This window comes from Asterias amurensis, chromosome 1, assembly GCF_032118995.1.
Source record: "Asterias amurensis chromosome 1, ASM3211899v1".
Taxonomy (NCBI): Eukaryota; Metazoa; Echinodermata; class Asteroidea; order Forcipulatida; family Asteriidae; genus Asterias; species Asterias amurensis.
This window is the reverse complement of record NC_092648.1, coordinates 33,212,530-33,227,519: the sequence shown is the minus strand read 5'-3', so window position 1 is coordinate 33,227,519 and position 14,990 is coordinate 33,212,530. Positions and strand designations below refer to the sequence as shown.

The 14,990-nt window shown below is 38.1% G+C and overlaps 1 protein-coding gene across 1 annotated transcript; it reads left to right on the top strand.

Moving 5' to 3' along the window:
• The first annotated feature begins 2,315 nt into the window (after positions 1-2,315).
• On the top strand, positions 2,316-10,073 carry LOC139937490 (uncharacterized). The gene is made up of 8 exons (XM_071932648.1): positions 2,316-2,452; positions 4,064-4,973; positions 5,482-5,792; positions 5,980-6,177; positions 7,187-7,245; positions 7,760-7,831; positions 8,240-8,362; positions 9,285-10,073. Exons 1-7 carry the CDS (start codon positions 2,428-2,430, stop codon positions 8,348-8,350), a joined length of 1,686 nt encoding a protein of 561 aa, XP_071788749.1. The 5' UTR covers positions 2,316-2,427; the 3' UTR covers positions 8,351-8,362; positions 9,285-10,073.
• The last annotated feature ends 4,917 nt before the right edge of the window (positions 10,074-14,990 follow it).

Genomic DNA, 14,990 nt, shown 5'->3' with positions numbered 1-14,990 from the left:
CAACCCCCGCCCTCCCCCTTCTCTCTTTTCATACTTTTTGTAGGACAAAAAACACAATGTCCACAGATTTACACTAAACTTTACACAGTTCGAAGATAATGATAGTAGAAAGCTTCCCTGAAAATATTATACGTGCTGAAGTGCTGGGTAATGAGTAAAACAATGTCATGAAAATAATGTTGGTCTCATGATTACATGGGCGTCAATCAGGGGGGGGGACGGGACACAGGGGGACATGTCCCCCCACCTTTTGGAGGGTGGGGGGACACAATATCAAATGTCCCCCCCACCTTTTTGACCACCTTTATCATGAAGCCCAAGTTTTGCACTGTGTAAGACGAAACCCGGTGTCCCTATATGGGCATTAATCCTGTGGGCAAAGGATTACACAATTTTTTAAAGGGTGGGGACACTATATCAAATGTCTCCCCTCAAAATTGGCCCTAGATTGCATCACAGAGCATCTAAAATGCAAAATTTCCCCGGGCCCTTAATCGGGCCCGCACCTCACAACGTAAAGGCTTCCCACACGCATGGTCCATCGTTGACAGATTTGCACCTCCCCCCTGAAAGAGTGGAAGGAACGTGAACCCCCACCCCATTTTCGAAGGGTGGGGGACACAGTATCAACTATTCCCCGTGTCTTTTGACCACCTTTATCATGAAACTCATGTTTTGCACTGTGGAACTGTGGAGCACTGGAACACAATACTCCAACAGCTCATTGTTCTGTTTCGTTTGCCATTTGGCCGCTAATAAATGGGGCAAAGATTGCACCACAGAGCATCTAAAAATACAAAATTTTCCCGGGCCCTTGAGCGGGCCCGGACCCATGCCGTAAAGGTTTCACATTTGCGTGCTCACTCTTTGGCAGATTTGCCCCCCTAAAATTCGTGTCAAAGATCAACACCTGAACATGCTGCTAACCAAAAAGATTCTACTGCTGCTCACATTTCTGTTCCATTCTGTAAGCCTCTTATTGGCCTAAGATTGCACCACAGAGCACATCTAGAATGCAAACCTTTTCCGGGCCCTTAAAGGAACACGTTGCCTTGGATCGGACGAGTTGGTCAAAACAAAAGCGTTTGTAACCGTTTTTTATAAAATGCATATGGTTGGAAAGATGTTTTAAAAGTAGAATACAATGATCCACACAAGTTTGCCTCGAAATTGCGTGGTTTTCCTTCTACTATGCGAACTAACATGGTCGGCCAATTATGGGAGTCAAAATTTTGACCCCCATAAATGGCCGACGTGTTAGTCGACGAGGTAAAAGGAAAACCACGCAATTTCGAGGCATGTTTGTGTGGATCATTGTATTCTACTTTTACAACATCTTTCTACCCATTCGCATTTTATAAAAAACGGTTACAAACGCTTTTCAAAGACCAACTCGACCGATCCAAGGCAACGTGTTCCTTTAAGTGGGCCCGGACCCATGCCGTAAAGGTTGCGCACTCGTGTACTCACTCTTCGACAGATTTTTCCCTTAAAACTTGGTTTATTAGATCCGAACTTAAAGATGCTGTTAACTCAAAAGGTTCTACTGCTGCTCACATTTTACAAATGTTCTGTGCCATTCTGTATGCCTCTTATTGACCTAAGATTGCATGCACCTCAGAGCATCTAGAGACCGTAATAGGCTTCGCGTTCCGCTTTATAGCAGGCTCCATCTTTAATACCCACCAGGGACGAACTGCCGTCTGAGCATTATAATGCAGAAACATGGATATTACGAAGCTATAATTGAGTTGTTTTTTAGGTACAATAACCATGATAGCAAAAATAGGTGCATCATAGCTTGAAATAGGCATTAAATTCCAACATCTGAGAGGGGGGAACATCACCCCTCAGACTCCCTAGAATGCACCAGAGAGCATCTACGGACTAAAAAATTCCCGGGGCCCTAAAGCGGGCCCCGGACCCCACGCTTTAAATGTTATGTCCCCCACCTTTCAAGATGGATTGACGCCCCTGCATGATTACATTGTTTTACTCATTTCTCAAAAACTACAGCACGTAATATTTGAAGGGAAGCTCCACTATCATTATCTTCAAACCCTGTAAGTTTAATGTAAATCTATGGACATTTTGAAAAAGTACCCAAATCCTTTAAAATAAATGCTTTCACAAAGTAAACATTTGAATCCCTAAAACAAAAGAGATAGCGATGACAATACGACGATACGTGCTTTCGTTGGAAGATCAGGGGGGGGGGGGGGGGGGGAATCGGTCGAACATTATTGCAAACTTTTTGAAGGAGACAAAATTGATTGCGTCGAAAATAGAGGGCGTCCTAACCAACAGGCCGAAAAGAAAGAACCTTGTTTGCTGTGCGTATGATGTGGTGTTGTGTGTAAAATGCACCATGACCAACTCGTTCGTTTATGAAAAAGCGTCCATCCATATTGGAGTAAAAACAACGAAATGGAGGGTGAAACCGAAAAACCTTGTAAGTTAAATCTCATTATTTTGTCGATTAAACATGTGTTATAACCACACATACGACTGGGTAAAGATGGGAGCATCATTTGAAGACTAAAAATACACTAAGTAAGATAAGTCGACCTAAATTCTGACGGGATTACAACGTTGTTCTGTGCCAAGTCGACCTTCATGATTTTATACAGGCTTCTTAGTTCCGTGCATGTTGTGCTTGTTGAAGTTTATATTGAACAGTTGATATTTTACCAGTGATAATTCCATAATTAATAATGCCATGGATATCCCATGGATGATTCATTACCTGCTGATTCCTTTAATTTATTAGTTATACTCAAGTTATATATATATAATCATATTATTATAGGCCTATTACTTATTAGTATTATTAATATAAAAAATAGTTTCAAGACTAATTTAATTAACTAACAATAACATGTAAGCAATTTCATTTTGAAAGGTGGTAGTACTGCGTAGTAGCTTGTGTCAGCTATGTTGATCCATACACTGTATGGATCAACTTAGCTGACACAGAACGGTTTCATTCTAAATATAGGCACCTTCTTCATTAAACTTTCACAATTTGTTTGAAGCAAGGAACTTGAAGGAATTCTTACTAAGTATAACATGCTTGTCAGAAGGAAATGTTTAAGTAAAAATGCTTGTTTTGTTCAGCCTAAAAGTAAAAGGATAGCCTGAGGTAGCCGAATTGTTGTTGTCTTTGGTTTGAGACTTTAAAGGCAGTAGATAATATTGGCCAGTTACTCAAAATAATTATTATCCTAACTAAAACCTTTCTTGGTGACGAGTAATGGGGAGAGGTTGATAGTATAAAGCATTGTGAGAAACGACTCCCTCTGAAGTGATGTAGTTTTCTAGAAAGAAGTATTTTTCCACGGATTTGATTTTGAGACCTCAGATTTAGAATTTGAGGTCTCGAAATCAAGCATCTGAAAGCACACAACTTCGTGTGACCATGGTGCGACCATGGTGTTTTTTCTTTCATTAACATCTCGCATCTTTGACGACCGATTGAGCTCAAATTTTCACAGGTTTGTTATTTTTATGCATATATTGAGATACACCAAGAGAGAAGACTGGTCTTTGACAATTACCAATAGTGTCCATTGTCTTTAAAGCCATTGGACCCTTTCGGTTCAGAAAAAAAAATAAAAGTTCACAGATTTACAAATAACTTACAGGGTTTACAAAAGACAATGGTGAAAGACTTCTCTTGAAATATTATTCCATGAAATGCTTTACTTTTTGAGAAAACAGCAAAACAATATAAATTCTCGTTAACGAGAATTACGGATTTATTTTTAACACATGTCATGACACGGCGAAACGCGCGGAAACAAGGGTGGGGTTTTCCATTGTTTTCTCCCGACTCCGATGACCGATTGAGCCTAAATTTTCACAGGTTTGTTTTTTGATATAGAAGTTGTGGTACACAAAGTGTGGGCCTTGGACAACACTGTTTACCGAAAGGGTCCAATGGCTTTAATCGAAATAAAAAATATAACAAATAAATTAATTTTGGTACATAAACCTAATTAATGAGTAATTTTTAGATGACCTGCTGGTTTAAATTCAATTGGTGTTTATTTTTTTATTTCAGCAACTGTAGTCAAATCTACCATGGATAGTACCTACCATACCAAAACAACCTCTCCTGTACCAGGAATCCCGGATGCTCCTGTACCAGGAATCCCAGATGCTGCAACCGACTCCTTCGCTGTTGAACAATTAGTTCTATCTTCAGTAAAAAAGAAAGACTTACCCACAGTTGAGATACTACCTACTAGTTTACCCACAGCTGAGCTGATGGTTACAATTGAATCGATAGAAACATCCACGGTTGAGCTAGGGTCTACAAACACACAAACCACTGCTGAGCTTAAAGACATGTCCAAAGATGGGGTAACGGACACGGCTATAGTTGAGCTTACAGACACACCAGCGGATGAGTTCATAGATGTAAACAGCACACCAGTAGCTGGTCTAGTAGACAGAACAGTAGAGGAGCAGATAGAAACATCCACAGTTGAGGTAATACATATAGACACACCAACCACGGTAGAGCAGAAACAAACACCCAATGTTGAGCAGAAAGACACAATCACAGTTGAGCTGATGGACACGACTGACGAAGCAACAGTGGAACAGATAGACAAATCCACAGATGCAATAAACACACCATCCACAATAGAGCAGAAACATGAACACGAACCCACAGTTGAACATCTAGGCACTACGTCCAGTATTGAGATAGTTGAAATTGGTCACGAAACTACACTGTTCGACACTGTCGAGACCATCGTAAGAGAGGAAGGTCAAACTGTGGAAGACAACACTGACCTCATCCCACAGGAGTCTAAGACCGATGTGGGAGATCAAGAAGTCGCTGACCAAGAAACCTTTATTGTTATTGTCGGGTCGTCTCAGCGCCAGCAGCCCAAGCTTGTCGACTCCAGAGGATACTCTTACACTAAGCACACCAATAACAAGGACGGCACTATCACATGGAGGTGAGCAGCAATAATATTCTTTATATAATAAGTGGAGCAAGTATTATCAGAGCCAGTAAATGTAAACACCCAACAGAATTGAAACATTAAATTTTTATTGAAGATTAAATTATGCAGAGAGGTATAGTTGTGTCATCCTGTCCTGAGTTACTGGCCTTCCACAGCAAATTACTGCCCTTGTGCCTGTGGTCCAGCAGTGTATTAGAGTAATTCCCTTGGAGTTCACTGGCCCAACACTAAAATCACTGGTTGTGGGCTTGTGGTCAAGTGAACTGTAAGTTTGTAGCTGGTTTATAGCAGAAAGTTGCTCAACATTTTTTCTGATGCGAGTGCAAAATAAGAGTTATTAGAAAAAATGATTGATGTGCCATTGTTAACCCCATCAAGGAACAAGCACACAAACAGTACAAACAAACTTTTAAAAAGTTTCTTCTTTAAAGCACAAATTCCAAGGTCTTGTTTATTTAATCATCAGTTGAGAAATTGTTGTTTTGTAAACTCTCCCCAGATGTTCCGTTCGGAACACCCGCATGTTTTGTGGGACAACAGTAAAGCAGTTTGGTGACAAGTTTGTGCAGGGGAGTCGGGACCACTGCCACCCTGGTCTTCCAGGGGAACATATCTCGGCACAAATCAGGTCACAGGTCAAACAGAAGGCCCAAGCCCGGGTATTTCAACCTGCCCGCCAAATCGTTGATGAAGTACTGATTTGCAACGTTGATAATATCCCTTATGCATCGCTACCCAATCCACGCAACCTGACCCGGTTAGCCAATCGGTCTCGAAAGAGACAGAAGGATGAACAGTCAGATACAAAACGTAAGTAAGAGTGCAGTTAAAGAAAGCTTTATTTTTCTTTTTATTATGATCTTGCAACTTCGGCGACCAACGAAGCTCAAATTTTTACTGGTTTGTTATTTTGTGCATATGTTGAGATACACCGAGTGAGAAAACTGGTTTGGACAATTACCAATTATGTCCAATGTTATTAATGTTGTTCCTGCAGGAGGGAGGTCTAACAAGCGTCACGGGCATAAACGTCACAGAAATAGATCCAGCAGCAGTAGCAGTTCGTCATCACGGAGTCGAGGTAGGAGTAGACATCGAAAGAAGCACAAACGACATCGATCGTACACCAGTTCATCCTCTTCCTCATTTTCCTCCTCGAGTGATTCATCGGAATCAGAAAGCTCATCAAGCAGAGGTAAAAATATCACTGGCTTATTACTTGGGTTGGAATCGAACCCTTGACCTTTGCAACTTTAGAGCAGAGGTAACTTATGTATCCTGGTCTAATTGTTTGAAAATGTTAATTTTGGTTTCACCCATATACACCGGTGTGTGTTAGCACTGTAAACTCGGTACTTTCCAGAGCTCTGTGACAAAAATCACAGGCCTATTACTCGGGAGGGATTAGAACCAACGACCTTTGCAATTCTAGAGCAGTATCTTGCTAACTAGACTACCGATATTGCCCGGAAGCTAAAGGCAGTTTGAATTCTGTATTTAGCAGCAGGTACCGCATGGATGTAATAGATGGAGAAATCTTTTTTGAAAATGCTCATTATGTCTAAAAGCATGTTAGTTTATTTTTGAGTGTGTGAATGTAACTTCATTCGAACATTAAGCTGGTTGTGAATTGTGATTGCTACTATTAAAGACAGAAAACACTATTGGTAATTGTCAAAGACTAGCCTTCACAGCTGGTGTATCTCAACATATGTTTAAAATAACAAACCTGTTAAAACTTGAGCTCAATCGGTCGTTGAAGTTGCGAGATGATAATGAAAGAAAAAACACCCTTGTCACACTAAGTTGTGTGCTTTCAGATGCTTGATTTCAAGACCTCAAATTCTAAATCCGAGGTCTCGAAATCAAACTCGTGGAATACTACTTCTTTCTCAAAAACTGCATTACTTCAGAGGGAGCTGTTTCTCACAATGTTTTATACTATCAATTTCTCCTTATTTATGAAAGGTTTTATGCTAATAATTATATTGAGTAATTACCAACTGTGTCCACTGCCTTGAATACATCATAAAGACACATTTATAACAATACATGTTTGAAATCTGGGCTACTCAAAGTTTCTTGGAGGAAGGCTACTTTACAAAAAGCTGCAAGGCCTGAACACGTAAGCAATTGGACTTTGTTCAACTGAAAAAATAAATTCAGGAGGTTTTTCTAAACATGTATTAAACTTCTTTCCATAGAGAGAAAAAGACACAAGAAGAAAAAGAGAAAGGCATCCACATCAAAGAGAAGACACAAGGTAATAATAAAATAATTTTAAGTATAATTAAACACCCCCGGCATTTCCAACATTCATCCAAGAAGCATCTCTTATTTTGGGGAACTAACAAAAGCAAGAAATAAGGAAACTTAAAGAAAAGTGGAGATGCAAAGGGAATAATTATATACTGAAAACATTCACAAAGTTAATATCAAACTTTATTTTAGTTGTATCATGATGTAACAGCAATAGTGTCATCTTTCCATGTGAACAAAATTAGCAAGAAATAAGAAGGTAAATTGAAGAGCCTAAGGGCAAAATTCTGTGCTGAGAGAAACTGAATAGACTGTCATCCGTATTTGTTTTTTGTTTTTCTATCAAGATAGGACAAAACACAAAGTATATTTAAACTATCAGTTATCAGAGTTTGTTGGTTTTTTTGGGGGGTGGGAAAGTTCTGGCTGACGATACAGCACATAAATCTGTTAAGTAAGTCTTGTGTCAAACAACTCATTAACTACTGCTATCGTTTTTGCTTAATTTCACCTTAAAGAAACACAAGAGGAAGTCAAGCAAAAGGAAGAGTAACAGTGAGAAGATGTCAGGTCTTAGCCAGCTTTCAAAGGTAAATATAAGACAGGCGTGTGATTTCTCACAGTCTTTGCTGATTCCAGGATTTTCTGAAAGTTTTCTTGAGCCTTTAAGTTTTCTTGGAAGAAGTGAAGCTATCATTAGGGAGAGATAGATAGTCCGCATTGTGTCAAAACCATTGTAATTTTTAAATGTAGTATGTCTAGTGGTGCACTTAGTTGGAATAAGGGCCCAAAAGCAATTTTGGGAGAATTTTATATTGTTGTCAGTTGTGCATCCCTGAAGATGATCGACGCTTAACCAGTGCTTGTAATGAACATTTTGTACTAACCTGACTCTTAAACTCTCAAGAAATGTTTTTGTTGTGTAAATACATCGTTGCCCTGAGCCTGTGCAAGCCAACATACTCCCAAAAATTGTACTTGTACATGATTGTTTGCAGTACTTAAAAGAACATCAGACTTTGAAAGTAGCGAAGAAAACCAAGAATGCTGCAAAGAAAAAAAAGGAAGCTGAAGATTCGAGTCAAGTCAAGCAGGAGATGAGAAAATAACTTGACTGCTTTGTAAGTAGCAATTTATGTTACCTGTTCCCCCCAAAGAGGAGGGAAAGTTTGATAATAGTTATGGTCATATAAACTTAAGGTCAAAGTTTAATTTTTGGTATGATCTGATATAGTACGGCCAGTAGGTGATGAGATTGTGCCTTTGATGATACAAGCTTGGAATTTGGTGCACAGTCAGTGTGTGTCATGGAAACGATGTATTGTTATAGGACCATTGCAGATTTCTCCTTTGAAAAAAATATGGATTGTACGGCAAGTAATGGCCACCATTTTGAAAAATCTGAAGATTATGACAACTTTGTATGGCTTCTGACTGACACCCCCTGAACAAAGATATTGACAAATTAATAAGAAAAGCCCAAGCCTGCCATTTAAAGGCTTGATCGCTCAGTTGGTACAGCGCTGGTATGTTGATACGAAGGTTACAGTATTCAAATTCCTTGTTTGTCAATTTGTCTTTCTTCACCCCAATAAATGAATGAAAATTTACCCAGCCACATCTTTCCTTTTTGGTTTATTACTTGATTTAAAGGCAGTGGACACTATTGGTAATTACTCAAAAAAATTAGTAGCATAAAACCTTACTCGGTAACGAGTAATTGGGAGAGAATGATAGTATAAAACATTGTGAGAAATGGCTCCCTCTGAAGTAATGTATTGAGACCTCCGAATTAGATTTTGAGGTCTCGAAATCAAGCATCAGAATGCACACAACTTCGTGTGACAAGGGTGTTTTTTCTTCCATCATTATCTTGCAACTTTGACGACCAATTTAGCTCAAATTTTCACAGGTTTGTTATTAAAATGCCTATGTTGAGATACACCAAGTGAGAAGACTGGTCTTTGACAATTACCAATAGTGTCCAGTGTCATTAAAAGAGACTGCATAATAGACAAATTTTTGTTGTTGTTTTTTTTGAAGGAAAGTTGATTTGAAGAACATCTGGAGATCAAGAGGTTACAAGACGAAGAGGAACCTTGAAGCTGCACTTGATTTAATAATGCAAAGAATTTTGTAGATATGTGAGATGGTCTAATTGTTATGCATAATCGTTTTTTTTTTTAAACAGCCCTTGCTAATACAGAGAACATTTTCTGTACCATAATGTTTTTTTTTTAATTTTGGTTTTTACCCTGACATCGATATGTGTTAACACTGTATACTTTCCGAAGTTCTGTGAAAAAAATCATAGGCATATTACTTGGGTGGGATTGGAACCACTTTGCAACTCTAGAGTAGTGTCTTACTAACAAGACCACCTAGTTTGCCTGTTATTTTTTCCACCAGAGTAATGCCTGTTATTTTGTTCAAAGAACTCGTGGAAAGCATACTGCATACACAGTACTAGCACACATCAGTGTTAGGGTAAAACCCAAATTAATATTTTGTATCCCCGATACAAATTTAACATCTTTTTTTATCTTTTATTAATTGGTTTATTGTTAAAAAACACATTGCAGCCAAAGGCTGAATTACATGCAATTTACAAAAGTAGAAAAATACAATATTAAAAATCAGGCAGTCTGAGACAAAATTTTAAAGAAAGCACACTTAGACTAACAGTCCTTAAAAGAAGATAATGAAAAAATACATAATTATATTTGGGTGAACCTCTAAAAAATTGATTGGTTGATACAATACTAGACCTATTTAAACAATAATGCTTGTTTGTGATATACTTTAAAGGCAGTGGACACTATTGGTAATTGCTCAAAATAATTATTAGCATAAAACCTTTCTTGGTGACGAGTAATGGGGAGAGTTTGATGATATAAAACATTGTGAGAAACGGCTCCCTATGAAGTGCCATAGTTTTCGAGAAAGAAGTAATTTTCCACAAATTTGATTTCAAGACCTCAGATTTAGAACTTGAGGTCTCGAAATCAACCATCTAAACGCACAGAACTTTGTGTGACAAGGTTTTTTTTCTCTCCATCATTATCTCGCAAGTTCGATGACCGATTGAGCTCAAATTTCCACAGGTTTGTTATTTTATGCTTTTGTTGAGATACACCAACTGTGAAGGCTAGTCTTTGACAATTACCAATAGTGTCCACTGCCTTTGATGTAAAGCCATCAAGCTAAATCAATCACACGAACTTCCTCTGCACTCAACCGTTTACTTGTTGGTGAAGATAAGCAATAACAGTGTTTTGCAAAGGACATGTGTGTCACGACTGGGATTCGAACCCACACCCAGATAACAAAACTTAGGCATCAGAAATTGAGTCCGACGTGCTAGACCATTGGCCGGGACATTTAAACAAAAATGTATTGTGGAAATATTTAACTGGATGGAGCAGTAAATGTTACAGTGGTTTTAGGGTCCATATTAAGCTGACTGATATATCTTTTGATGAATTAAGATACTCCTTTTAAATTATTAGTTTAATGATTTTGTGTTTTTTAATGAATATTTAGGGTAAACAAAACTATTTTATGTTTAATTTTCCACAACTTTGGAAGCAAGAATCTTTGTATTAAAACGTGCAAACATACGACTTAAAAGGAACCAAGCCTCAGCCCAACAAAACGATATTTGTATTCTGTGAGTTTGTTGTTTTCTCAAGAAGTAGAAACTGCATTTGTTTGTAGAACAACCTAGAGGGACTTAAATTGTATCTTTCTTTTAGATATGTTTGCTGTTAAATCAGCATGACTTTGGCAAAAAACAAACAATGTCCCTACCGTTAATTCTCTCAAACACTTTTTTTTTGTCTTTCTGTTTTTAGATGATATTGCTTTTGTTTGTTTAAAGTGTATAATAAAAATTCAATGTAAGTTAACTTTACTAAAAATGTTGTGTTTGTGTAACCTTTCTTTTGCTGCATTCCAAAAGAGATCTTTCTCGTTGTGCAGCCATCAATCAATCAATCAATCAATCAATCAATCAATCAATCAACCAATCAATCATACAATCAATCAATCAATCAGAAAACATTTTGTAGCGCCAAAATAGACAGAAATTGTTTAAAGGCGCTAAAGACAGTTACATGAAATCAATTACAATTTACTTGTTGAGAAAACATAACATTTGAGCAGCTAGTCGGAGTATCCGTGATTTTGAAAAGTGTTCCATTCTTTTGGTCTATCTACGAAATTAATGAAACTCGGACCGATGTTTGAAGAGAAAAGTAGTGTTCTCTTTGGAAATAAGTAAATTCAAGACACAAGTTGGGTTCATATGATCACTCCACATGGGAAGGGGGAGGGGGTAATAAGTTGCCATCTGAAGGTACAATGATCATACCTGGGACAGGTTTCACAAAAAGCTAAGATTGATTTAAAGAAACACGTTGCCTTGGATCAGACGAGTTGGTCTAAAAAAAGCGTTTGCAACCGTTTTTTCATAAAATGCATATGATTGGAATAATGTTTTATAAGTAGAATACAATGATCCACACAAATTTGCCTCAAAATTACGTGGTTTTCCTTTTACCGTGCGAACTAACACGGTCGACAATTTATGGGAGTCAAAAAGTTGACTCCCATAAATGGCCGACCGTGTTAGTCGACGAGGTAAAAGGAAAACCGTGCAATTTTGAGGCATGTTTGTGTGGATCCTTATATTCTACTTTTACAGTATCTTTCTACCCATATGCATTTTATAACACACGCTTTTCAAAGACCAACTCGACCGATCCAAGGCAACGGGTTCCTTTAACTGCAAATCAATCGCAGTTTCAAAGTAAAGTGTGATGTTACAATACAAATCACTATACTGACAATATAACAATTCTTATATAGCGCATTTCACAATAACCGCATCAATGCGCTTTATATTAGTGCCCTGGTCATAGGGCCAATAACATCCATTTTTTAAAATGTTTCTCAGCTCCCTTGGGAGAGTATACAACCTGGGCAACAGTTTATATTGCTCCAAAGGCTTTTTCATTCACAATATCAACCTCTACCCTCGCAGGTACCCATTTACCCCTGGGTGAAGAGAAGCAAATTATAGTGAAGTATCTTGCTCAAGGACATAAGTGTCACGACCGATGACACTTGTGATGAATTTTATTGACGGATTGCACTAAGCGTCATCGTCCGCCATGTTTGATAAAACGTGCACGCGTACGGGACGTGCGAGGCTCATCATTGGCTAAGAGCTGTGCCATTGATCTCCATTATACTGACTGGATAGGACATCGCGTCCAAACGCAGGCCGCGCGCGTACTTTTTTAAACGGGTGAAGACCGTTCGTCACACGAAATGCGTTGTACACTTTTAAACGGAGTTGCTGCAAGCAGAGAGAAGTTTTCGTCCTTTTAATTGTCATTTGGGGATTAATACAATTGGAATCGGATCAAACAAGCTAAAAATGCTGATGGTGAAGGTGTGCGCGGCTGTCAATCACCGGAGGAGGGAAAACTGAGTCGGCAAAGGGAGTGTCTTTCCATAAGTAAGTAGGCCTTTGCATTTTTTTAGTGATTCATATTATTATTATTATATCTAACGTTACAAATATTAGGCAGGAAATTTAAACTATCTTTCATAAAAATAATTATTATAGACCAAGTATTTATTTTTACCGAGCAATACTATTTTTGTTTTCGCTCCATTACAGATGGTTGTCTGGAATCGACGAGGACGGGAAGCCCGGATTTCAACAGATGTTCGTTATAGGATAGCATCAATAATTAAAAGGTTCGGGAAAGCGACAAGTATGCGAATTATGTAGCATTTAAGACGGTACAGACGATACAAGTTCGTTGAGAGGATCAGTCATCTCGGAAATAGCCGGCTTCGTTATTTGTGACCAAAATAAAAGTATTTATTTCTGGCGGAACAGTAAAACGGTTATGGAAGTTTTGCTGTTGGGATTGTCAATTAACATGATGAATAGAAGCTTAACAATAAAAAGTTGAAATTTGTTAATGGAGGCAACTCTCAATTATCACATTGCATTTTGTTTTTATCTTTCTTGTTCTTTTCTCTCGATTTTAGCGAGTAGTTCTCACTCTAGTCTTAGTTTGCATCGGCCTACTTGAATTTTTATTGTATGAGCGACTCTTGTTTTGTCTTTATATGGTTTATTGTCATTTTCTCAATGAACTGAGAATTAAAAAAAAACATGTACTTGAATCCAAATACAGTTTCTCGTCCGAGTTTTTGTTTAGAAATTTAAATGTCATTATCATAATACTATAGGGCATTTGATAGACAAAAAAGTAAAGTATTATTAGTTTGCTTTATTTGCATTTCAATCAGAAACTTTTTCATACTTCAAACTATCGATCATCATGTTCCCCCCCCCCCCCCCCCATTTCTATTCTCAATTTACAACTTCAACTGACAGACTCAAACCCATTGATCTCCATTATACTGACTGGATAGGACATTGCGCTATGCTGCGTGCATAAACACGCGGCCCAACAATGGCTGCGCAATTCCTTCAAACGGGTAAATTAATGTGCACTTGGCCGGGTTTGAGTCTGTCAGTTGAAGTTGTAAATTGAGAATAGAAATGTGGGGAAAACATGACGATCGATAGTTTGAAGTATGAAAAAGTTTCTGAGTGAAATGCAATAAAGCAAACTAACTTTACATTTGTTTCTATCAAATGCCCTATTAGTATTATGATAATGATATTTAAATTTCTAAACAAACACTCGGCCGAGAAACTGTATTGGGATTCAGGTACATGTTTTTTTTTAATTCTCAGTTCATTGAGAAAATGACAATAAACCATATAAAGACAAAACAAGAGTCGCTCCTACAATTTTTTTACAAACCGTTTTACTGCAGTTCCGCCAGAAATAAATATTTTTATTTTGGTCACAAATAACGAAGTCGGCTATTTCCGAGATGACTGATCCTCTCAACGAACTTGTATCGTCTGTACATAATTCGCATATACTTGTCGCTTTCCCGAACCTTTTAATTATTGATGCTATGACAAACTTGAAATCCGGGCTTCCCGTCCTCGTCGATTCCAGACAACCATCTGTAACGGAGCGAAAACAAAAATAGTATTGCTCGGTAAAAATAACAAATACTTGGTCTATAATAATTATTTTATGAAAGATAGTTTAAATTTCCGGCTTATATTTGTAACGTTAGATATAATAATAATAATATGAATCGCTAAAAAAATGCAAAGGCCTACCTACTTATGGAAAGACAATCCCTTTGCCGACTCAGTTTTCCCTCCTCCAGTGATTGACAGCCGCGCACGACTTCACCATCAGCATTTTTAGTTTGTTTGATCCGATTCCAATTGTATTTATCCCCAAATGACAATTAAAAGGACGAAAACTTCTCTCTGCTTGCAGCAACTCCGTTTAAAAGTGTACAGCGCATTTCGTGTGACGAACGGTCTTCACCCGTTTGAAAAAATACGCGCGCGGCCTGCGTTTAGACGCGATGTCCTATCCAGTCAGTATAATGGAGATCAAGGCTCAAACCCGACCAAGTGCACATAGACCTTATCGCAAATACCAATGCGCAAGCGCAGACTGTTGAATGAGGTGCATTGTGGGATAGATACGAATCAAATTTTGCTACCAGCTAGACCACAATAGACCTTATCGCAAATACCAATGCGCAAGCGCAGACTGTTGAATGAGGTGCATTGTGGGATATATATGAATCAAATTTGTAATCAGCTAGACCACAATGCACCTA